Source organism: Squalius cephalus, assembly GCF_949319135.1.
Source record: "Squalius cephalus genome assembly, chromosome: 16".
Classification (NCBI taxonomy): Eukaryota; Metazoa; Chordata; class Actinopteri; order Cypriniformes; family Leuciscidae; genus Squalius; species Squalius cephalus.
In genome coordinates this window covers 9782871-9809704 of record NC_137137.1, presented here as the reverse complement: position 1 = coordinate 9809704, position 26834 = coordinate 9782871, and the positions used below count along the sequence as shown (strand labels likewise).

General features: G+C 37.2%; 1 protein-coding gene across 9 annotated transcripts in view; it reads left to right on the top strand.

Moving 5' to 3' along the window:
- prkcz (protein kinase C, zeta) overlaps positions 1 to 26086 on the top strand; it is a 104702-nt gene extending 78616 nt beyond the window's left edge. For 5 of the 9 annotated variants that reach the window (XM_079897362.1, XM_079897366.1, XM_079897365.1 and 2 more), the window contains 7 exons: positions 2738 to 2873; positions 2982 to 3069; positions 3212 to 3331; positions 5554 to 5633; positions 7187 to 7276; positions 16687 to 16802; positions 23663 to 26086. In XM_079897362.1, coding sequence (XP_079753488.1) covers positions 2738 to 2873; positions 2982 to 3069; positions 3212 to 3331; positions 5554 to 5633; positions 7187 to 7276; positions 16687 to 16802; positions 23663 to 23750 — 718 coding nt within the window. In that variant the 3' untranslated portion in view covers positions 23751 to 26086. The remainder of the gene's footprint in view (positions 1 to 2737; positions 2874 to 2981; positions 3070 to 3211; positions 3332 to 5553; positions 5634 to 7186; positions 7277 to 16686; positions 16803 to 23662) is intronic. The other 4 variants (XR_013823914.1, XR_013823915.1, XR_013823916.1 and 1 more) reach the window with 2 other exon arrangements.
- The last annotated feature ends 748 nt before the right edge of the window (positions 26087 to 26834 follow it).

The following is a 26834-nucleotide window of genomic DNA, read 5'->3' as shown; positions in this document are numbered from 1 at the left end:
GGACAATAATTATAAAGATAACGTTTAAGATTTAGGGCCCTATCTTGCACCCAGCGCAATTGACTTTGTACACAGACGCATGTATCATTCCTATTCTGCACCCGACACACAGCGGACTTTTCCCTCCACAGGCGCACGTCGGTAAATTAGGGAATGAACTTGCGCTCCCGGGGGCGGTTCAGCGAAAAGAGGAGGCGTGTTCCGGCGCAAACGTTCTCTGGTGCTATTTTGCAGTTTCAGAAAATAATTCCGCCACAGACCTGGAAAAACCTAGTCTAAAGTCAGTGGCGCATTATTCAGATGCTATTTTAAGGGCGCATGCTATAATGTAGCGTGTGCACAACGCGCATACACTTTGCTTCTCTCATCTACACAGATAATTTGGGTGTGTTTCTCCCATCCCCATACAATGTCACTTCTCTGTCTTTTACGGCCTTGACGAGAACGTCGGTCTCCTCGGCTGTGAACCGCTCCTGGTGTGCGCCTGGCAAATCCGCCGTTATAATAGCAATCCGCCATGGAACAAGCGCGCCTGCTCTTAAAGGGAATGTGAGATGACACTCTGATTGGTTTATTGCACGTTACGCCCAAACCACACCTATGAGTAATGTAGCTACTTCAGACCAACCCATTTTAGATTAGATTTGCGTAGATCCGCCCAAAAAAGTTACTTGCATTTCGCGTTTGATACTTGCGTTTCAGATCGTTAAAATAGGGCCCATAGAGCTAAAAATCGTTCTCAATATTAAAGAATAGCAGAGTTCACACCACAGCTATAACGATAACGGCACAGAGAAAAAATATTTTTGGAATCACTTTCAAAACTTTTTTATTCAGGCGATGAACAATAAAAACATTGACAGCCAATCAGAATCATCCTGCTGTAGCAAGCTCGAGCATTTAAAGTGACAGACAAGCACGTGCTTAGAATAAACAGAACGATATCATCTGCTGGTGTGTATTTATCGGTATAGTTATTTTATTTTATTATTATTATTTTTTTATGTATCCTTTATTTTACCAGGATAGTCCCATTGAGATATAAAATCTCTTCGAGTCCTGGCCAAAATGGCAGCACAACAACATACAAACATAAAACTAAAAATCTTACATAAAATTTTACCCAGCACACATTAAATGACAGAACAAAAATAAAAACTTTTAAAGAGGGGAGTGTTTCTAACATTATTATACTCTGCAGTTCCATAACCAAGGAGCATAAAAAGAGAATTTAAAGTTATCATTTATGGTGTGAACGGCTCTTAATAGTATATAGTTATGATAGCAAAATAAATGGACACTACTGTTCAAATGTTTGGGGTCGGTGTACGATTTTTTTATGTATTTGAAATTTAATGTTTTAGTCTCTTATTCTTATCAAGGCTGCATTATTTGTTCAGAAATACAGTGAAAATATTTTTATTTCGTATGATTCAAATAGAAAATTCTTATACAAATAAAAATGCACAAGTTTTAGGCTCATGGCATTCACTCTGGCACCATCGCAGATTGTCTTCAACAACACGATTCATCTGTGTAGTTTTATTAACTTGAAATTGTCCATGCTAATGATTGAACTAAAGCCACACCCTTGGTTTGAATGCAGATCTCATACACTTCTGTTAGGCTATATTACTCTGTTAGATGATGTGAATCCTGTTACAGCGACTGATCTGAGAAATGCCCCCTTTCACACGTCTAATAAACTGAGATCAAAAGCAGGCTAATTATTTGAGTCAAGCTCACCCCGACCAGTCCTATCAATATGCGTCCGGCACACCACACATATGCAAATCCACTTGCTAATTACGAGTAATGAGCCTAAATATTCATGAGTTGTTCGTAAAGGTCTCACGAGCCTTTGCTGATCGCCGACATGAAGCACACGATTCAGAGTGCCAGACGTGAAACCTGATCGGAAATGTCACCGCTCATTTTTTCCTACTTTGAACACCTTCTTTCTTTCTTTTTTTTTTCTTTCTTTTTTCTAACATTAGACAGGGTTGAGACAGTTAGACACACAGCTCCTGCTTGGGAAAGGTTAAAAAAAAATGTATATACATGTTTATCTAATGTTCTGTCAATTTCACAAATATATTGACTTTACATTATATTGACAGTTGCTTTTTTCCTTATATGCGACATTGTGCTGGGTAGCCCACTGTGAAATGTCATTGGTCAACATCCCAATCTACTTAACTAAACACTAAAGTGTAAAAAAAAAAACATTCCACTGTTTTTTTGCTAGTATGCAATGCTAATTTCAAGAAATTGCTTGTCACTGGACGCTTATCACATCGCTAATGGTCATACAGGTAAAGGAGGCTAAAGGACTGATTATTATACACATTTATTGTACAGATTATAGTACCTCAGCATTGATTCTGACTGGTTGACACATGGTCTAAAATGTATTAATATAAAGCCTTGTACACTACTATTTCAATTTTGGGGTCAGTAAGATTTTTTTTGTTTTTAAAGAAATTATTACTTTTATTCAGCAAGGATACAATAAATTGATCAAAAGTGACAGTAAAGACAATTATAATCTTACAAAAGATTTCTATTTTAAATAAATGCAGTCTTGATAATTAATATTAACAAATCTTACCGACCCTTAACTTTTGAACGGTTGTGTGTTAAATGTGGAAATAAACAATTCATCTTCAATTAGTCCTCATCTGTATGTTTTAAAACAGAGTCTTACCACTGACTTACTTTTTCCTGTTTCCTGCAGATTTTATGCTGCTGAAATTTGCATCGCTCTTAATTTTCTGCATGAGAAGGGCATTATTTACCGGGATTTAAAACTGGACAATGTACTATTGGACCAGGATGGCCATATCAAACTTACAGACTATGGCATGTGCAAGGTAGAACCTGATACTAATCACAAATAGAAGTAGCCATAGATGTATCTCTCAATAAGTCCAAAAAATACTGTTAAAACAGGGTAGAACTCAAACCAGATTTTGTTTCAGGAGGGAATCAGACCAGGTGACACCACCAGCACATTCTGTGGGACGCCCAACTACATCGCCCCAGAGATCCTGAGGGGTGAGGATTACGGTAGGTGTGACTACATGAATCCATACATCCCCTGCTGTCAATACTGCACAATCCTAAGTAACATAGTAAAATGTATATATATATTTAGTGTTATGTGAATCCCTACTGATAAAGATTGAACTCTTCTTTTTCTGTGTCTCAGGGTTTAGTGTAGACTGGTGGGCCCTGGGCGTGCTCATGTTTGAAATGATGGCAGGTCGATCTCCCTTCGACATCATCACTGACAATCCTGACATGAACACAGAGGAATATCTCTTCCAAGGTGACTACTTGTAAATTCAACGTTTAGTTCAATTCAATAGTTCAGTGTAAACCATGTATTACGGAAATTTTGTTTATTCGCCAAAGCCAATTTTTACTTCCATCCGGCGCTTGTCGGGTTTTAATTTTGGACCTACTCACAGTTTTTACAGTGATGCAGCGATATATATATTAAATCTCTAGTAACACTTTATTTTACAATGTCCTTGTTACACATGTTATATGTAGTTACTATAGTAATCACTATAATTTGTGCATAATTACATGTAACTAACCTTACTAACCTAATCCTTAACCCTATAGTTAGTACATGTAGTTAATTATTATTACTCTACTAAGTAACACGGACACCTTAAAATAAAGTGTAACCAAATCTCTTAATCTTTTTCCCCCAAATTATAGATGGTATGTTCAATTGGAGTGAAATGGACAAATTTTGAAGAATTTTATTTTATTTTGTTGGTAACACTTTTTGATTGTCTACTTTAGACATTCTACTAAACATAAGTAACTTGGCAACTATTCAACTTATTCTACTAACCTGAACTCTATCATTTTACTACTGTCTACTAATACTCTATTGAGAGTTAGTTGACATGTAGTTGCAAACTCACTTAGTAGAATGTCTAAAGTGGACCATCAAAATAAACTGTAACCATTTTTTTTCCCATAAATCATTACTATTGGTCACCCTTTACATCTGTTTGTGGTTTTGCATGTATACAAGCAAAGAAAAGTATTAAAAAGAGCTTGTGACTAAACCTTGTATCTCCATTGGATCCTCAAACTGTTGGTAAAACGTCATAACTTCACCCGCCTCTATCATGAATGAAGTGCACACACATTTTGGACCGTTTCTGCTTGTTGCATATATAATTTTTTATGTATTTGAAGAGTGTAGAAGTTGTCTTAGTCATCGATAGATGCATTTGTCATCGAGTCATAGCCAATACAGTCTTAAATAGTCTGTATCTAGCACTTATTTTTTAATAACATGAGATTTAGCCCACATAGCTACAGAAAATGTTATAACGTGTACATTGATGAAAACGCAATGCGATGTGCTTGCTGCCTCAGGCCGTTCTAATGACGGACAAAACACATATGTCTGAAATTCCCTAAAATTCGCCGGTCCATTTCAGCTTTATTTTGGTAAAATTTGAATAATATAATGACAGATTCAAGTGTCTGACCATATATAAAGCCACTTATAAAGCCAAATATTTTTAAAAATACCGTGTTTTTTTTCCCCATTTCCTTGAAAGTAGTGTTTTTGGAGACATATCCGCCCGACAGAGATGATATGTTCATATGTATTGCTGAGCCCGTCACGGCATGTGTGCCATTCCTTAACGAGACATTCTTTCATCCCCCCTTTCCTCGCCTCCCTTCCATCTCCAGAGCAGAGAGTGTGTGGTCATCTGCTTCCCTGTCTGTTTTCTGGTGCTCCAGCCGTGAGGGCAGCGTGCTCCTGGATCACTCTCGTTCATACAGACACACACAACATGAACCTGGATCTCTCTCCACAACCGGAACTCCGTTCCCCCAATCCAAACCTCAGTTCGTCCATATGCTGCAGCGTCGTCCCGGTCCAACCTCCCCCCGGCCCTACACGGCGCTCCGCCGCCCACCCAGGAGCAGGGCAGATGCTGCCACCGCCGAGCCAACACTTTAGCCGCTTTCGGGCCGCCGTCCAAACCGCGTCACAGCAGCAGGGCAGAGCCCCTGCAAGACCTAAATCCCTTTAGCTTTTCATTTGGAAAAGAAAACAAACAGGGGATGTGGCATTCAGAGAGGGGAAAGATAAACGCTCGTCTGCACTCCGTCTTTGAGAGAGAGATGAAATTTAACAGGCTTTACTTCTGGACGGTTGCCCAAGATACGCAACTGTAAAAGAAATCCAAAAATGCTGGGATGAGACGTATTAAAAAGACATTTTTTTAAACTTTTTGTGGGGTGTTTTAAATCCACTTAACACCGCGACAGAATTTTATGAATTTACAGAAATAAACATGGAGCGGGGAGAAATCTTTTGAGTCTTTGATTGAATATCTAAGGGCTTATTCAGGCGTCTGTAGTGTGTGGGTGTATGAGCGAGAGATTTTGTGTGTGTGGGTTAAAGCCTGTCTCTCTCTCTGACACTGCCGCACAACACGACGGGCATACTCTGCAAGAATGACTCATACTCTTTTATCTTCTGTCTTTTTCCCCTCTCTCTTTCAGTAATTTTGGAGAAGCCGATACGGATTCCCAGGTCATTGTCTGTCAAGGCTGCGAGTGTGCTGAAAGGTTTTCTGAACAAGGTGAGAACAGAATGTACTTGGTACGTGAACGAACACTGGAGAGTGCAATACAGCTGTCATGTTTTTGCAAAACACAAGGAGATGAGAAAAAGAGGTTATACGGAACAATCCCATTCAGAAAAATTATATTATTAGTGCTATTGAATAAACTAGTAGTGCATGTGCCTGCACCAAGTAAAGTGCTGTGATTTAAAAAGTTCTGTAAAAACAGTTCAACATTTCATGAACTCCAAGGTCATGATTCTATCGAAGCCATATTGTAAGTCAGTGTGATTTCAATGAAAATAACGTAATAACATAAGCTATAGCATCAACAGAAATAAATTGATATTTGAAGTATTGTAATATTTTACCTATTCTGTTTTATATTCTGTATATTTAGTAAAATATTTCACTTAATATTTGTATAAAAAATTCTGTCAGTTAAGTCAGTGGTACGCTTGATTCTTTCTGTTCGAATAAATAACCTATTCGAATAAATAAATAAATATATATAAAACTCTTTACAATAAGGTTTCATTAGTTAACTACATTAGTTAACATGAACTAAGCATTTATTAATCTTAATGTTAATTTCAACATTTACTAATACATTATTAAAATCAAAAGTTGTATTTGTTAACATTAGTTAACGCACCATGAAGTTACATGAACAAACAATAAACAGTAAAAAATGTATTGCTCATGGTTAGTTCTTGTTAGGTAATACATTAACTAACGTTAACAAATGAAACCTTATTGTAAAGTGTTGCAACAGTATGTGTGGTATGTATAATATATTTTTATTATATTTGTATATTATTATATACTATAAATAATGTATTCTAAAGACTACAAAAGACAGTACTGGTATTGGCCAGACTGATACAATTACATCTTCAAATTATTTTCGTAATGAGTAGTTTCTTCTTTTTCTGCTGAAAACTTGATCACTATTACGCTCCATTACACAAGAAAAATGGATGAGAAACAAACAGGCTCTTAGGGAAAAAAATGCCATAATTCATGAACATTGCACACTGAGGTTTATAAATGAGGGTCTTAACTCTACACAAACGTGCACACAGTTTGCCTCTGATTGAACAAATATATGTGCTATAATTAGGAGGGTCATCATCCTCCAGATGAAACTGATCTCTTGAGGGTGCGCACACTTCTTTTCGTTTGCCTGTGTAGCGTGTCTGTTGATTAAATCTATGAATAATGAAGCGTTTTCCTTTAATCGTCAAGACAAATTGCGTTTATTGAAGCTCTGGGGTTCCTCAAACTCAACAGCAGCCTGTAATCAGTGTTATCAGCCCTCTTAGCCACTGCCTGATTCATTGGGATTAAATGAGCCAAGATCAGTGCAGCGAGTCGCTCCAAGACCCCTGAATCCTCATCTAAAATCTCAGAGCACAAGATAACGTATGGACTAGTGAATGTGTTTTGGGTTAAACTCCAGTCTTCTGAAATAAAAAGGACATGAAATTAGGTTTCATGTTTTTGAAGTTCTCTACACCAGGTCTGGCTTTTGTTAGGTGTGTTATTAATAGGGTGTGTGTTCTGTTCAGGACCCGAAAGAGAGGCTGGGATGCCAAGTTCAGACCGGATTCACAGACATCAAGGCTCATACGTTCTTCAGAAGCATAGACTGGGACCAGGTAGGCTTTTTGTCACTTTTTAATATATGGAGAGACCGCTTAAGCACTAATGGAAGTTGCTCGGCTGGCTCTGATATCTTTACTCTTTTTTTTCCCCCCTTGCTTAAAATTAGTGTCATCAAATGTAGTGTCAATTTTTTCATGGCATGAAAGTTTTTAAGGGTTGTTTGGTATTTCCTTTCAAGTAGTGTGTTATATAGTTGTTTGTGAATGTAAAAGGTCCGAAACATTTTAAAGATCAAAGTGAGTTATTGTCTCCCAAAAGAACGAACCGATTCTGAACTGCCTGAAACGAGTCATCAATAATTCCAGTCTTTCTTCCTGTACAAACCTATGTAGCAAATTGTTGCAAAAATGTAACAAATTTGCGCAATGCCAGCCTATGGTCTGCCCGTGAACAACGTTTACTTTGGCCCACCCTAAAACACTGTAGTTTAAGCTGAAGCGTGGATGAGTTTGGTTTATGTTGTCAACATGTTGAAAAGATGTGTTTTAAACACAAATCCACTTGCATGCACTTCCAGAGGATGAGGATAGGGTATTGATAGGGTATTGGACTGACGCCATCATTACTGTTCGTATCACTGTGTATACAAGTGCTGAGGAAGCGTCCGGAGCTGAAATTTTGTTTCCGGCATGTACTGTAATCGGTAGATCAATCACAACAGACTGGGCCATCTGACCAATCAGAGCAGGTTTAGAGAGACCAGACTGTTTAGAGAAGAGCAATAATGCTGCAATGTATGTTGGGAGAAACTTTGGATGCATGTAAATCTATTGTAGGAGACCTCCAAAACAAAATTAGGAGCCTTTAATATAACATATTAAGGGCACTTTTAAAATATAAGTTGCAATGGGAGTTATCCCAGAGGATCTGGTTTAAAGTACTGACCAAAACCCAGACTGAATCAGCTTTAACAACAACAGTAGAAAATACTACTATTTGAGACTGTTTAAGCAAGGTTTATAGCAGTTGTTTATGAACTACACTTTTGGAAGAGGGGATGTAGTGTGTGGTCAGTGATAGGTGGGTGTTATCCTCTGTACAAGCAGCAGAAATGAAAGAGAATATCAAATGAGATTCAGCCTTTGCTGAAGCGGCACAAGGTTTAAGGGGGGATGTTAATTGGTCTGGTATAAATGATGCACACAATGCTGAAACATGAAAGTCAGTGAGAGAGCATACAATATTCAGGAATTGCAGAGAGAGCGTGTGTGTTTAATGAATGAATTAGTATGTGTAAGAGGAAGACTTTAGGTCAAATACAGAGAGGTAGAGAAGACTCATGTCATGTTCAGGCTGCACACAGAATCTGCACCTGTTGAATTCTGAAGGTATTTTTTTTTAGATTTCCATAGAATTTACACTCCCATCATGCAATCATGTCGTTAAAAAAATCAGGTAAATTAGGTAATTAATTACGCAATGTTATATTTTTATTCTTTTACAGCTTCTTTTTATGCACTTTAAAAAATTTTGTCAACATGATATCAAAATAGACCCAGTTTGCTTTCTAAATCCATGTGCATGTTTTCCAAAGAAGAGGAAGAAAAAGCTTGTCTTTGTAATATATATTTGTAATATAACCACCTGGCTACATTCTGGTCTGTAATGGCCTTTTTCAAGTTCCAGTCAGTGTTCAATGGATAAAACCAAGTCCTACAGTTTTATTTAATCGAATATCACGATACAGAAGTAAAATGGGAACCATATTTCATGTTGATTTTGAATTTGTTTAGGGTACGAATTGGAGGGATTGTGGAAGTTGTAACAAAAGGATGGCGGTTTTTAAAGGTATATATTCTTTATATGCAGTATACAGGTATACAAAATATTTGTCAATGTTTTAGATACCATAAAAGTTAACAAAACAAAAACATTCATCACATTATTCTAGATTTTAGGTCACTATAAATCACAAATGTGTCACCAAATCTTTAGTATTCATCCATGCATATGCTTCATTTTTATTAATTTATTAATTATTTTATTATCTTCCGGTGAAATGACAGACTTATCTCTGGTGACGTATGCCGGACATCTCTTATAATTTTCTCTGCATAAACCACGTCCCTTTCTTACATCAACAACCGATGGATTGAGCCAAGACCCCACCCTACATAGTTTTTTAATATTCAATCAATAATTCGTCAATAATGCGCCACACTGTGGAAGATCTTTGCAGATATGGAAAATCAGCGCAGAGAGTCTGAAAACAGCATGCAGATTCAGTCTGGGTCAACAAAACTGCAGAGGCAGCAAATTAGCTCTTTCCCCACTATATCATCTCATACTTGCCTCAGAGACACTGTACTTGTACTGTACATCTACACATAACTGAGTCCTCAGCCAGGCGTTCAGCTGCGATCTGTCGCGTTTTGTTAGCTGTAATTGCGGTTAGTGTTGGCTGGTCGTGTCCACCGTGTATTTCCTGATGTGCACTCAGAAGTTCAGCAACGTGGAAAGGAAATTATGCGCTCTAGAGTTCTGTCACTAACGCACCATGCTTCAGTTGCTGGGATTTTCTGCCACTTTACCAGCGTAATGGATGAGTTTGGACACACAGACTCGCACACAACCCCCTGAGCTCCGCTAATAAACGGGGTTGCGCTACACTTGTTGTTAATTGCTCATGAATGAATGAAGACATTGATTCGATGCTCAACTGAAAGCACGTAGCCTGTCTAAACTATTTCTGTGTCTACACTGATAGACCCTTTTCAAGTGGATATTTTCGCTGCTGTGCTTCTTTGCAGCGTGGTGTTTCTTTCAGTTTGACCTTGCCATTGCAGAAATATTTCTATTCATCTTTCTTTTGATGATTGATCGTACACGTGTGTGTCTGGCGCCTGCCTGTGATGAGTCAGGAGAAACTTGTCTTTCAGCTTTACCAGATGCCATATACAGGTGTTTCTTTAATTATGAGTGCATTTCACCTTTTCAAGAAAGAAACTTTTTTTTAAAAACACACATTTATTAAATGTCCTGCAGTGGATCTACATATATCATAGGACATTTATGTAATGTAATTTATGTAATTTTTTTGAACCAACAAATGGAATAAAATTGCGAATTAATTTGTCTTGTTAAGGCTAATTTCATAGCTAGCATTTTATGTTGCTAACTTACACACCTTTACCTCTATACCTTTTATTTTTCTTGTATGCTCAACTAACACTATTTAGCTAAATTGTTTTGGTCACACTTTTTCACACTTCACAAAATATTTTAAAATATTTATTATTAAAGTTAATTTAATAATTTATTATTTAACTAATTGTATTAAATGAATTATTTGTAGTTTATTTCAAATTATTTTTAATAAATATAAAAGTTTGAGTTTAACTGGTTTTCAAAATTTTCATGTTTTAGGATTAAAGATTGTAGTAATCCTTTATATTAATTATACGGCCTATAATATATTAAAGTAAAACTACATTTTTACAACAAAAGTTATTTTATTTTAGCTACTTTTCAAAGGATGAAGGAGTGTTGTTAATTCTCCAAGAGTTTTAATGTAACCTAAAAAAGTAAAAATGCTTGTTATAGAATAATCACCCATATCCTAGCTGTTTACGGAGAGTGTTGTGACTATTTTGAAAACGGCAGAGAGAAATAACGTGGAAATTGGAAATATATATAGGAAAAAGTCATGGAGTGCAGATTAGTGAAATGAGTGAAGCTTCAGTGTTGCTTTAGGGACTGTGATTTAGACAGTGAGAGACAGAGGGGGGTGAAAGAGACGGTGTGAGGCAGATTGCAAAAGATGGAGTGAGAAAGGATTGAATGAGGAAAGGGAAATGATTTTAGACAGTGAGAGACAAAGTGGGAGAGAGTGAGAAAAGGAGAGAGAGATGAATGAGAAGAGGGAGTTGGACTGAGACGGTGAGAGACAGTGATAGAGAGCGGGCTGAATGAGAAAGCAGGGGGTAGACTGAGCGCTGGTGTAAAAGCTCGTCTCCGCTCAGACAGATCCTCTTCACACCGTCTGCAGTGTTGGGCCCTGGAGGAGAGACGCCAGCATGTAAAGACAGATTTAGCAGGGGAGGCTGAACAGGAAGTCCACATCTGAGACACTAGAGTTTTGGACCTGGTGCATGTAGAACCTCGAGTGGGGAGAAATTGGTATCTATGAGCTCTCTGTTCTTTGTTTTTGCTGAGACTTGTTTGAATTTGACAGCCCATTTGGCAACATAAACAGTATATATACTGGACAATGGGGTCCAAAAGTGTGTTTGTTTGGAACTTTTTCATCAAAAACGGCTACGTTTGAATGCTTTTTGTAACCAGATGGTGTACTGTAGTTACAACACCTACCAGTCCAGCTAACTGGATTATGCTATCCATCTGAACCTTGTGCGCTTGATAACACCACACATCACGAGCCAGGTTTAGAACCAATCTCTAGGTATGGTGAAGGCTATGTGATGATGTGGGGCTATTTTAATTCCAAAGGCCAAGGGAACTTTATCAGGATGCATAGTATCCTGGATCCATGAAGTAACTGGCCTTTAAAAATAAAAATCTGCCTGCCTCTATGGGAATTTAACATAGGGGTGTCCAAACTTATGCACCCTGTATTTTAAGGAAGAATATTTATTTATTTACGATACATTATTCATTCACAAAGAAAATTGGTGTCCTTAAAGGTTGGATTTTTCCTAATTTTTTAAATTAAGGCATTAAGTTCAGTTTCCAAAAGATGATTTTTTATTCCTCTTTTTAGTCAACTTTAGCATGGTTGTCTAAACTTATGCATAGCACTGTATATATTTAAGAAAAATGTGTTATTTATATATAAAATATTTATATATAATATAAATTATATATAATATAAATATATACACAGTATATACATGCAAATATTTCTTAAATATATACATGCATGTGTGTGTATTTATATATAGAAAATAATTATACACCGTACACACACATATATTATGTAAAAACAAACTTTTATTTTGGATGCGATTAATTGCGATTAATCATTTGACAGCCCTAATATATATAGATATATAGATATATATATATTTATATATATATTTATATACACTCTAGACAAATTTGTCTGGTTTTCAGACTATTCCACAGTACTCCAGCATAGATAATCATCTTGTATGTGGATTTCCTGTTTTCTTATCCACAGCTGCAGTGAAATCAAGGTCTTTTCTAATGTTTGTAGAAGGACACAACTGTAAATCAGAGTCATTGTTTAGTCTTAAAAGATTAAGTCTTGAAAGCATTTTATTCAAATTGGCTCAATTAAATTAATCATTGTAATTCAGACCTGGTTTCCTTTTTTTAAAAAAAATTTTTTAAGTGGCGAATAGAAAGAAACATGCTTTTCTCTATTATTCTAGAACACAGACACAGTCAGAATAGCCGTGGCTCGCTGTCAGGGAGATCAGGCAATGACTGTGTGTGTGTGTGTGCGTGCGTGTGATTTTTATTTCAGCCAGCTTTGCCACTGCAGTTGTTTGAAATGTATTAATAATAATTATCCATTCCTATGACAGCAGATGTATGTGTATGTGTTAGAGATGGGTAGTTACAGGTGTTTTTGTTGTTTTTAAGTGAAGTGAAAGTCAAGGCTATTTAGGACCCCATTGATTTATTTTGTACGTTCACATTCTTCAAAAAAAAAAAAAAGTGTTCTGCAAAAAAAAAGAAAGAAACTCATACAGGTTTGGAATGAGACTTAGGCCCTGTTCTTGTTGTTTTTGTCTCTGGTGACCAGAATGGTGAAAAAAACGCATTTGCATTACAAATCCAGTAGGGTCAAATGCATTTCAGATTCAAAAATGTGTTAGTCCGTGATCAGATCACCATGCATGGGTGCATTTTTGCCATTTTTAATGTGATCAAGTGCTATCCGATTGTGATGCGATCACAGAAAACATGCTAATGCCAGGTGTCCGATTTCAATCAGCACCATGTCATCCTAGCAGATTACCAGTGAGTTTACGTTCATTTTTTCTCTGAGAGGATGATGCCAGACCCCGACAGAGAGAGTGAGAGAACGGCGGGAAGCGAGAACTAGCGAAGGATCTGTGTGGGAATAATCCCCTCCCACACATCAGTGAGAAGAGTCTCTGTGCATCTGGATGGGTGTGCGTGTGTAATTGGTTTTCTGCTACAGAGACGAGCATTAGCATGTTCCGCCAGGCAGGTTGCAGCCAACTGCGTCACGCCTGCCTCTCTGGAGTCAATGGCCTCGGGAATAAAAAACACGCACACATGGCGGCTGGGCACCAATTAACATCTCTTTTTCCCCTGTGTGCCGTCTTTAACTCTCTCCTATGTCTCTCTCCACTTTTGTTTTGCCATTACACTGCAATCCACGCATATGCAAAAGCAGAATGTATTGCTCTTGGGAAAGAGTAGGATGACATACATAACCGATCTATAGTTTTTGAAAGTCTCTTATGCTCATCATAGTTGCATTTATTCAGTTAAAACAATTATATTGTGAAATATTATTACAATTTAAAATGACTGTTTTCTATTTTAATATAGTTTAAAATGTAATTTATTCCTGTGATGGCAAAGCAGAATTTTCAGCATCATTACATCACATCTTATCCTTCAAAAATCATTCTAATAGGCTGATTTGTGCTCAAGACATTTTTATCAATGTTAAAAAAAGTTGTGTTTCTTAAAATTCTTGTGGAAACATACTTTTTTTTTTTTAAAGGTAGTGTATATATCGAAGAAGGGCAGAACATGATTTGGAAAGTAAGAGAACAGAAGAAATGCTACAGCCTAGTAACTGCATAGAAACCACTCAGAATATTCCGGCTCACAGATTCTTTAATAAATGTAAAAATCTATTTGCGGCCATTTGACAGACCGACACAAGAGACATTAAGCTGGACTCATGAATTAGACTCAATAGAGAGAGTGAGACTGTAGTGAAAGGAGAGAAGAAGGGCCATCTGTTCCAGTTTGTGCAGATCGGCGTGGAGTGGAACACAGCAGGATCATGTCCTCAAAAACACACAGAGAACGTTAGCGAGGAAAAAAAGAGTCCAACATGTGAAAACAAACCTTATCTGACCCATAGTGTTGACGTCCAGAGAATCGGTCTGTTCTGACAAGGGCTTAACATCAAACCCCAGTCTACAATTAATACTGTGGTCCATATTTTTTTTTCTTTCTACCCTCCATTACTCCTCTCCTTACCCCTCTCCACTTTTTTTGTCTTTATTCTCTTTTATTAAATACTTCAGAACATTTTTGGTTTGTTTCAGAGTGTTTTAATGCCGGAAGTGATGGAATATTAGTGGCCTTGTGAGAACAAACAAAAATGGCTTTGTCTCTTTTTTTGTTTTTACTTGAACGTAGATGTCACAGTGGAATCTCATACACATTGGCACATGTGATCTGGTCCAACTTTATATAAAAAAAAAATTTCATATGAACTTCTTGGCTGGACATTGTCAGGCAACGTTATGCTCCCTTCCAAGATGGAGTCGTCGAGAGAAATTTTGACTATAAATTGTATTTCTTGTATTTCATACCAAAAAGTATCAATAAAAACATTAATTCTAATTTAAAATGTACTCGTTTCCCCCATTTTGTTTGGTTTCCAATGTATTTTATGCTTATAGACTATATGCCTACTGCTTCCTCGAGATTTAATTTTGTGCCACACCAGAAATTGCGGTGCAGAACTTTTCCGTGAACAGTTCTTAACACAACTGTGTGAAGTGTGTAGAATATAAAGAACCTTTTGTGGAATGGAAAGGTTCCATTGATGTTACAGGTTCTTCATGGAACCATAGATGCCAATAAAGAGCATTTATTTTTAAGAATATATAGAGTCTTTTCTTATCATGTTGCTAAACTAACCACATGATACACTAAAGGATTCGATAGTACACAGTTCAGTGCATGCTGTCTTAAAAGGTACCTACCTATTAAGGGCTCAGTAAGGATTTATTTCTCCTGGCTCAATTAGGCCCGTAGTTCAGTTGTTTACTTGCCATAGCTGGCATAACTTACATATTTGGAAAAAGTTGCCAGCTAGCGCTAGCATTTTTGGTCATTTTCACAAAAGTTTCATGACCTCTAGAATATTTTGTTGTATGAATATCTGAAGATGCAATATACCAAAAGAAAGAACAGACATTCTGCTTTTAATAAAAAATGCCTGTTTTATTCTAGTTTCATGCATTCTTTATTTATCAACAAGCTTTAAAAAAAAAAAAGCTCAATTTTAAGCCAAAAGCGGAGAAGATCGTGTTTTTGTTAAAGACTACGTCTTGATGGGGTTCGAGTCCATCAACACCCCCAAAGCTTGCACAGTCAAATAGCTCATCCTGGGTCGACATTTCGTTCTGTAAAAAATTAGACAGCTTTGATTTTTATGCGGTTTAATTCAGATGATCGCATAATTTTACATATACATCTGCTTACATATGCTATCGCTTGTTTCTGCTTCTTCTTCACATCTCTTTTAATCTGAAGATTCTGTACTCTTTTAGAAGATGCGTAATAGCGCCCCCCAGGGCCGTATTAAGACAGTGTGGTGCCCCTGGGCACTATACCTCAAAACTCCGCTCAGTGCCACTGGCAACGCTGTAATGTCTCCGCTTTGGTTGCGAGTGTGTTTAATCGAAGTTTTTTTCAACACACGGACAGTATAATCATCAGCGATGCACGCGATTACATTTAGAAATAGACAAGATTTGTTTCCAAATGCACCAAGCAAAGATCCTTTCAATTTTATAAACCCAGCCAATATAATCACAATGAACACATCTAAAATAAAATCTTTAACAACTGCAAAACCACTCAATTGACATCTGTCCATTTTGGATTTAGATTCATTTTCTGTAGCCATTAAAAAAAATGACACATTTGCGCGTACTTGTTGTGGACCAACTCAACTCTGACAGATTGGGGAGGGAGGGGGGGAGTGATAGTGGTCATGTAATCTTTATTTATTTATAATTTATTATTAGTGTTCATAAACGAGTTATGTATGGTCTTTCAAGAATTTCAAGTTAATAATATAACAATTTACGAAAAATATTTTTAAAGCTTGTGTCATGTGGTGCCCCCCTAGTGGTTGTGAATGGTTGGTGCCCCTGGGCACTGGCCCAAGTGCCCTTATGGATAATCCGGCTCTACTGTATAACAGTGAAAACACAGAAAGCAGGAAAATCCCATCAGTTGCGGGGAAAGAGTTACGTGGCCTGAAACTTTTTCACACTCAGCCTGGGCCATTGGACTTTCCTCACTGTTGAACTCTGCAATGTAGACAGCAATTTTTGGTGTTTTGGGGTGGGGAGGAGGGCATTGTATAGAAGATAATCAAATAGTCTTATCTGATCAAGGGTCTTGATATTGTAATGTTGGAGTGGATTCTGTACTAATCGATCATTTTCTCTGTTTTCTCTTCTAGCTGGAACAGAAGCAGGTGACGCCACCGTTCAAACCTCAGATCACAGACGACTACGGTTTAGAAAACTTTGACACGCAGTTCACCAACGAACCCGTGCAGCTAACACCAGACGACGAGTAAGTATTAAAAAATATTATGCTTGGCTGAAGGGCATTTCATTACCACAAATGATCAGTAAAGATCTATGACAGAAGAATCACTCCACCTGTTTTCCAAAGACCTGTTCAGTTTCTAAAAAAACGCTAATACGACTGGACTCGTGTTTGGTAAAATATGTCCGAATTTGAATTATGAAAAGACAAACTGGCATCTCCTTACACACCTTAACATCTTCCAAATGTTTAAATGAAAATTAAAGTCAGTCGTCACTTCTGCGGAATCCATCTCGAGAGCAGATTATGTAATAATTTAACGACTTCAAAGTTACATGACTGCACCAGCAGAAGATTTAGGCGTTTAATAACGGGGGTTTCCACTCAGCTTGATTCTGCTGGTCCAGGATGGTGAGGTTTATGTCTAAGATTCCCCTTCAGAAGTGAGAGCGAGATGAAGTGAAATGGCTTACCCATCTGGAGGCTATCGTCAAGAGGTGGTGATGTCATATGGAAACATCCCCTCTGGAGTTTCTGATTGCTTTACAGTATGAGGTGCACCGAAAAGGGCCACATTGAAAGGGAGGACAAAGAACAGCTCTTAAACGGCTAAAAACCTGATGCCGAGAGGCATTAAAAACCATAGATTCAGGTGAAAACTGGCTTCAATCAGTGTGAAGTGAGTTTCTAGGGGGGCTTTTAAGCTTTCAAGTCTTTTCTTCAGTCGCTCATTCATAAACTCGGTCCTTTTGAATACCGCTGTGATTAAAACAAGTGCTAAAATAAGAGGCTAGTCGACGCAGTGCAAAAAATGTGCATTTATTTGACAGTGGAGGATTGTAGGTTGACTCATTGCATGTCTGAATACATTTAGGTCAGTTGTTGAGGTCTCACCCCATTTCTCTCAAGAGATTCTTCAGACATTCCAGTCATTCTTCATAGAGGACAATCCCGCCAGGCTTTGAGACGTATTGTTCTGTAGAGGTGTATTTCTCTGGAGAGGGACTCCGGTCTTCACAATGACTTTTATGTCTGGCTGAATTTGTTATTCTGATTTGATCCATAGAGACCGGCGGCCCTCAAGCTACTGAAAAGAATTCCTGTTTTCAATTTACATTAAATGGAGCTCGTGAAATGCAGCTCAGAAAGAGGGCGGCATCTTTGATTAACAACGTGATTTAGTACCATGACTGTGCATTCAAAACATACAATGCTTACCAGGGTTATGCAAAATTTAGAATTGAAGAATTAGCTCCTCTTCAATTAATGAGTGTGAATTTGGATTACATTGGCCACAACATGCAGGAAAATGAAGTGGAATTGGAATGAAGAGTAATTTACTCAATTCAAAGCCCTTCAACACAGAATAAGAACTCTATCTATCTATCTATCTATCTATCTATCTATCTATCTATCTATCTATCTATCTATCTATCTATCTATCTATCGTTCTATCTATCGTTCTATCGATCTATCTATCGTTCTGTCTATCATTCTATCATTCTGTCTGTCTGTCATTCTATCTATCTATCTATCTATCTATCTATCTATCTATCTATCTGTCATTCTATCTATCTCTATCTATCTATTGTTCTGTCTGTCTGTCATTTCTATCGTTCTGTCTGTCTGTCATTCTGTCTGTCTGTCTATCTATCTATATATCTATCTATCTATCATTCTATCCATCTATCTATCTATCGTTCTATCGATCTATCTATCGTTCTGTCTATCATTCTGTCTGTCTGTCATTCTATCTATCTATCTATCTATCTATCTATCTATCTATCTATCTATCTATCTGTCATTCTATCTATCTCTATCTATTGTTCTGTCTGTCTGTCATTCTATCGTTCTGTCTGTCATTCTATCGTTCTGTCTGTCATTCTGTCTGTCTGTCTGTCTATCTATCTATCTATCTATCTGTCATTCTATCTATCTCTATCTATCTATTGTTCTGTCTGTCATTCTATCATTCTGTCTGTCATTCTGTCTGTCTGTCTGTCTGTCTATCTATCTATCTATCTATCTATCTATCTATCTATTGTTCTATCTATTGTTCTATCTATTGTTCTGTCTGTCTGTCATTCTATCGTTCTGTCTGTCATTCTGTCTGTCTGTCTATCTATCTATCTATCTATCTATCTATCTATCTATCTATCTATCTATCTATCTATTGTTCTATCTATTGTTCTATCTATCGTTCTGTCTGTCTGTCTATCTATCCATCTATCTATCTATCTATCTATCTATCTATCTGTCTATCTATCTATCTATCTATCTATCTATTGTTCTGTCTGTCTGTCATTCTATCGTTCTGTCATTCTGTCTATCTATCTATCTATCTATCTATCTATCTATCTATCGTTCTATCTATCGTTCTGTCTGTCTGACATTCTATCTATCTATCTATCTATCTATCTATCTATCTATCTATCTATCTATCTATCTATCTGTCATTCTATCTATCTCTATCTATCTATTGTTCTGTCTGTCTGTCATTCTATCATTCTGTCTGTCATTCTGTCTGTCTGTCTGTCTGTCTGTCTATCTATCTATCTATCTATCTATCTATTGTTCTATCTATTGTTCTGTCTGTCTGTCATTCTATCGTTCTGTCTGTCATTCTGTCTGTCTGTCTGTCTGTCTATCTATCTATCTATCTATCTATCTATCTATCTATCTATCTATCTATCTATCTATTGTTCTATCTATTGTTCTATCTATCGTTCTGTCTGTCTGTCTATCTATCCATCTATCTATCTATCTGTCTATCTATCTATCTATCTATCTATTGTTCTGTCTGTCTGTCATTCTATCGTTCTGTCATTCTGTCTATCTATCTATCTATCTATCTATCTATCTATCGTTCTATCTATCGTTCTGTCTGTCTGACATTCTATCTATCTATCTATCTATCTATCTATCGATCGTTCGGTCATTCTATCTATCTATCTATCTGTCGTTCGGTCATTCTTTCTATCTATCTATCTATCTATCTATCTATCTATCTATCTATCTATCTATCTATCTGTCATTCTATCTATATCACTATCGATCGTTCTATCATTCTATCTATCGTTCTATTTATCTATTGTTTTATCTATCAGTCACTGTATTGTTGTATCATTCTATCTGTCTATCGTTCTATCTGTTTCAATTTAACATTAAAGTTTCAGTTAATTTTTAATTCTGCTTCCTTACATTCAAACACAGTGTCCTAATCAGATGCGACATGATTCTGCAACACGCGATAAAAGGTGTCTTTTCAATGTTCAGTGATACACGATGATTCTATTTCTGTGACAACAACATACAAAGTATGACAATGATAATCTTGGGCACTGATCATGGGCTTTATTTAATGTGTGGACAGACAAATTGCTTGTCTCTGGAATCTAATCGCATCTTGTCTGGTTAGGACATGGTGTGATGCTTTCGAATGAGGTCATCCGATATCTTGAGGTGGTTTGATATCTTTGCTCTCCATGAGAAGCCCAAGATGCACCTCGTACTATATGAACACTAACCGCTGAATACACAATCATTGCAGTCTACAAGCCGATTGAAGACAATTTGCCGGTAAACCTGTCACTCATAATTAGCAGAAGCGCAAGTGGGCCGCAGTCAGATGAACTGACAGACAGTAATCTATAGAGCCACGGCGGGTTCTTAGTTCAATACGAGATTTTCCAAGCAGGCTTCAAAGGAACGCAGCAGCCAGACACTTCAAAAGCAGAGCAAGCTCTGGAAAAGCCTGACGTCCCACACGGTGGAGGAGAAGAGGAGGGGGAGGAAGTGATGGAAGCCTTTTTTGTTTGACTGATCTGGCAGACGAAAAAAGGGGTGGGGGGGGGGGAGTGGGGGGTGAAATCCTTCCTTGTAAGAGATTTAGTCTTTTGGATTAAAGGAATGTGCGTCCAGAGTGGGATGTGTCTCAGAGCGTAAAGTAAAAGAGTAAAAACATTTAGAATGCCACAAAAGATTTGTGCTTCACTCAAATCCTGTTCTTTTCAGAATTTGATTGAAACAGAAGCACAACTGTTTTCAACACTGATAATAAGAAGAAATGTTTCTGACACTGAAAACTGAAGTAAAACTGCCATGACAGGAATAAATCACATTTCAAAATATATTCAAATATTTTGAATGGTAACAATATTACTGTTTTACTGTATTTTTGATCAAATAAATGCAGCCTTGGTGAGCAGAAGCGACTTCTTTCATAAACATCAAAAAATTGTACAGACACCAAACTTTTGATAGAGTACATTTGTAAGTACATGAGTCTTTTATCTACGCACACCTTTCATTCAAAGTAATGTCCTTTCATTAACCAGATGTTCTCATTTCCTGTCACAATAATCTTGTTTTGAAACGAAATGTAAAAAGAAATGAAACAGCCCCAATGAAAGCGCAGGCTTTAAATGAACAGCTGTGTTAGAAGTGTTATCAGTTTGGAGTTTTGTTCAAAAAGCTGTGTACCTTTTGTGCAAATTCTTTTAAGCTCCACCTTGTAATTCTTTTCTAAAGAAACATTTGTGCAGTAAAGAGGCTTGTTTATTTTGGTCAGTGCCCAGAATGTCCGTCTTTCTGCGTTTCTTCCTCTGTGGCATCGCACATTTCCCCCCTGCACTCCCTTTGAAACCTGAGCCTGATATTACGGCATAGAGGTGTCATTCATGTTATTTTAGGTTTCACTCTTTCTGGAGGCATTTCGACCCCACACACACCCACATACAGTCAAGTGGCCCTCTGGGGACTTTGTTCAAACAGACACAGCACAAACACAATTGGGCGCTGATCCCGGATCTGGTGAAATATCAGTTCTTGCTGAGCTTGTTGGAGAGGAGAATTGCCCTCCATGGACCGTGTTTGACAGAACGTGATAAACTAGTTTTGAATCGTCTCAGCATTACGCCATTGAAGAGGTGGAGCATTACAGCGGTGTAGTATCCTCAACAGGCTGATAAAATAGATCAATGGATTCCTGAGGTTCTGAAAACCAAGAGGTCTGATTTCAGCAAGAATGTTACCATCTCTTTAGACATGTAAAGGATCATTGCCAGTGCAGAAAATAGCCAAGAGGAGAAAGACGCCGCTGAATTTCTCAGTTGTACTCTAGTGTAATTCTGTCTGCCCACTGCTGTAGTTAAAGCCCCCTTTGTGGTTAACCAGCCCCTTGACGCTGATGTTATTTCTGTTGCATTTACAGATGTGCTCATAAGTTTATATATTCCCTGCAGAATCCAAAAAAGAACAATAACAATAGATGCAATATTAAAAATCTGATTTTTTTTAGTAACATACCAGATATTTTCATATACTACCATTCAAATGTGACCATGGATCACAAAACCAGTCACATGTCGCACGGGTATATTTGTGGCAACAGCCAACAATATATTGTATGGGTCAAAATTATTGATTTTTCTTTTATGCCAAAAATCATTAGGATATTAAGTAAAGACCATGTTCCATGAAGATATTTAGTAAATTTCCTACCGTAAATATATAAAATATTTATTTCTGTGAGTGGATGCAGCACAATCGCGAACATAAATGGACAACTTTAAAAGCGATTTTCTTAATGTTTCCAGATTTACAAATAGTTGTATATCGGCCAAATATAGTCTTATCCTAACAAACCACACATCAATGGAAATCTTATTTATTCAGCTTTCAGGTGATGTATAAATCTCAATTTCATAAAATTGACCCATGTGACTGGTTTTGTGGTCCAGGGTCACAAATGTTTAGGGTAAGTTCTTAATATTTTTAAAGAAGTCACTTATGCTCACCAAGGTTGCATTTATTTGATTAAAAATACAGTAAAAACTGTAATATTATGAAATTAAATTACATTTTAAAATAGCTGTTTTTCTATTTTTAATGTATTTTAAAATGTCATTAATTTCTATGATTTTCAGCAGCCATTAATCCAGTCTTCAGTTTTCACATGATTCTTGAGAAATTATTCTAATATGTTGATTTGGTGCTCAAGAAACATTTATTATTATTATTATTATTATCAATGTTCAAATCAGTTGTGCTGCTTAATATTTTTTGTGGAAACATTAATACATTTTTCAAAGGATTCATTCTTAAATAGAAAGTTTCAAAAGAACAGTATTTATTTGAAATAGAAATCTTTGTAGCATTATAAATATCTTTACTGTCACTTTAATCTCTCTCTCTCTCTCTCTCTCTCTCTCTCTCTCTCTCTCTCTCTCTCTCTCTCTCTCTCTCTCTCTCTCTCTCTCTCTCTCTCTCTCTCTCTCTCTCTCTCTCTCTCTCTCTCTCTCTCTCTCTCTCTCTCTCTCTCTCTCTCTCTCTCTCTCTCTCTCTCTCTCTCTCTCTCTCTCGCTAATGCCAAACTTTTGAATGGTAGTATATAATCCCCAAGAAAGCACTTGTATTGTACATTTTTTATTTAATTTTGTTGGAAAATAGCTCTATTTTTTCCAATTCAATCTATAGTTGAACAAAGAGAAATATTAAACATCACAGCTGTATTTAATCACACTGGAAATAGAAGGTCAAATTGGACACATATTCAAAAGACTCTTCTCGACAATGTTTGAAACTTTGTATTGTTGGCTCTTCTCGCATTATTGCCTCCTTAGGGTGAATCTCTTTGCTGAATTCCTCATTTGTAAGTCACTTTAGATAAAAGTGTCTGCTAAATGAATAAAAGATGTGATGCCAGCAACTTGTTCTTCCTGCAATGCTTTTTAGCACCTATCGGATATTCAGTTGATCAAAAACTCCACCTTCTGCACTTTAGCTTTCCATTTTTTTCACATTCTTTGTTTTAAGCCACAGTGCGGGGTGATGTACAGTTGAATTGTAGCTCGGTCAATAATAATGTTGGTTTCTCTCCTCAGGGATGTGATAAAGAGAATAGACCAGTCTGAGTTTGAGGGATTTGAGTACATTAATCCTCTGCTGCTCTCCGCTGAAGAAACCATATGAGGGAGGAACAATACGGCCGATGTTTCTCTGCCTGCGGCTCCATGAGACTTCTACAGCTGAGTTTAACTCAGACTATGTGTTCACAGAGAAGAACTTTTCCTTCAAACTGCGTTAAAGACAAAAAGCAACACTAAGACTTCAAGTTTTGGACCCTCCCCGAGTTATTTTAGGATTACACTGGAAGAAGAACGACTGGAGGAACTTCAGAAAACAAACTCAGAACTATTCCCCATATTTCAGCTGTTGATTGTCTTCCTGCTTCCCAGCGTCCTCTTTAATTTCGACACCCATGTTTGTGTGAATGTGCACGCACTGTTGCCTGGGACTCAAGTTAGCTCCATCGATGTGTGCCTGCGTCCTTCAGAGACTACATTTCCCATCAACCCTAGCTGAATATGACAGTTCTAACTTAATGTGCACTTTTTATTTTCTGTTCGACTTTTTTTTTTCTTTCCTTTTTTTAAATCTCTTGAATCTTGTATGAGGTGCGTCCTCAAGCGAAACAAGAATGTATAATGTTTAAAGGTAAATGTTGTATTATAGTGTAGGTAGCCAATCGAAGAATTTATGATGCCTTCTATGATGCAAAGTGGCACATTTTAATTCATGACCATGATGGTTTCCTAAACAGTGGGTAGCTGTGCTTCAAACCACATGCTTTTAACCACCCGTGTTGATTTTACTGAGTAAATGGGAGATAAAATGTGTTTTTTTGAAGAAGTGCCTCAAAGATCCAAAATTCACCATGCTCCAAACTGCTCTGAACTCCATGTTTGATCGGAGTTGATTTTCCAATGCACCATCCAATGAGAAATGTGAGCTGCAGGTGTTTTATTGTTTTGTTTTGCTTTTTTATACTTAACATAAACTGATACGTATGTTGAAACCAAGACATGAAGGTTAGACACTGAATAATCACAAAGCCCAAATACATCAGAGTGCCAGTAATATTACCAGCCTAGGCTCATTGGAAAAATCTGCCTCTACTTACATTTTTGCATAACTCCAGAAAAACATACCTATATGCACATTTTACTAGTTTCCAGCTGAAATGAACACTAGTGGCAGTAAAACACCAACAACTTTCATTCATTTCACACAAATTATAATTACAGTGGCAGGTTATTGATTAATAAAGACTTACTTTCTAGCAGTTCCTTGCACAATACTATGTTACAACCTGAAAACACTTTTACCATAGTGCATGATTTGTAAACTAACACATTTTGACGCTTGCATCACATAATCAGCTCCATATGGCTATTCTGATGATGTAAACTTGCTTGCTAGCTCACCTGGTACAGCATTGCGTATGCAATGGATGTGGAGTGTCCTGGGAAACACAAGTCAAGATAAAAAGAGCTCAAAGACGCGTAGAAGCAAGCTAAAATGACTGCCTCGATATTTAGAACCGACATTATAAAACCTTGCCAAACTCACATTCATCTGTCTCTGATAAAACTGAAATCACTTTTAGCGCCACTCATTTTTGCATAAATATTGCCACAGGCATGATTTTCCAATGAGCCTAGGTTTAATATTACAGTAGCATTCTTTACAACTGCACACTACATTACTCAAATGGCTGCTCCTCACTCTGATAAGAGGGTTTTGTGTTGTTGTACTCATGTGATCTGTCAACGTGCTGTTGAGATGTTGTGGAGGGCGAGAGGACACAAACAAGGGGTTTGTACATCACGTCTCTGGTGTGATGTGGTGGTAAAATTGTGCAACAGTGATGTGAATCTCAGATGACCTCAAAGCATGGCGGAACTGTGCCCAAAATCAACCCATTACAACACTCAATATAAGACACAATTAGCTCAGAATGCTAATTTTATGACAGGCTATGTTCGGAATAGAATTCTAGCCTACTACTTGTAGTATATTCTATATTCCACTGTTTTTACTAATAGTAGGTTAAATGATTGTCGATAAACATCAGTATGCTACACTGTCACATGGTATCTTGTGATGTTGCATATAAGCAACTTATTTCATAATCTAATATCGATTTTGTGTCGAAATGCTGTTTGACAAAATTACAAGCCAAAAAAAAAAAAAAAAAAAAGAGATGGAAATTGAAGGTCAAGTTGTGCGCATTGCATTCTGGGATGCAATATTCTGCGCTGTGTGTGTCTTGGCAAGTGTAGGAGATCATCTGGGTATCCCATGCATACTGTGCACAGTATACATACTGCAAAGCTAGTGAGAGTGATCATGTTAGTATGCTATTCCGAACATAGTCGTACACTCCTCACTTTTCAACTAAAGCACCCGGCTTTCAATTTTACTTCAAAACATAATTTCCCTTTAAAGAATAAAAATAGCCAATCACAGGCTAGCTTGTCTGATTAATCCCTCACAGTGATAAAAGTATGGTGTTATTAAGCAACTAGATACGTTTTCTATCTTCTGTTGCATTTGATCTCCCAAGTTTTTTTATTTTTTATTTTCCTCTTTTCCTGAAGAGTGAAGACGACACTCTTAGATGTGAATGCTTTGAAGAAATCAGACCTGTATGAAGAATTGCTGCCATGTTAACAGGATTAATTAGCTGCTTTTGTGTCAGACAGTAGTGAGATTAGCAGACGGGCTAAGAACAAAGAGCGGCCCAGGAGATAACAAGCGTGACGAACGTAACGATAACGAGGCAGAGAGCAAAGCCAGATTACCCCACCATGTTTTCAGCTCTCTAATGAAAAGCTGGTACAGAAACAGCCACAAAATGTCCACTCTTTATGAATGATAAATGGATTGTTTATGACAGGAACTTCAGGTGAATGCAAACTGCCAACAAGTGGCATTCAAGTATAGTTTGATAGGGCCATCGCTGGTGCAAATTTTCAGGTTTTTAACACAACGATGGCCCTACATGACATTATTTGACTTTAAATTGTCATTTTCATTCCTGTAAACAAGCTGTTTGAGAACAGGTACTATGGTGTATTACAAAGTAATAAACCGTCTTCATCAACTTAATTTTCCACCAGCTCAATCTAATGTACAGAATCCACGTGAAACAGTCAGATTTATGATTGTCCTTTGTTTTGGTTTTATTCATGTTTATATTTCAACTGGAAT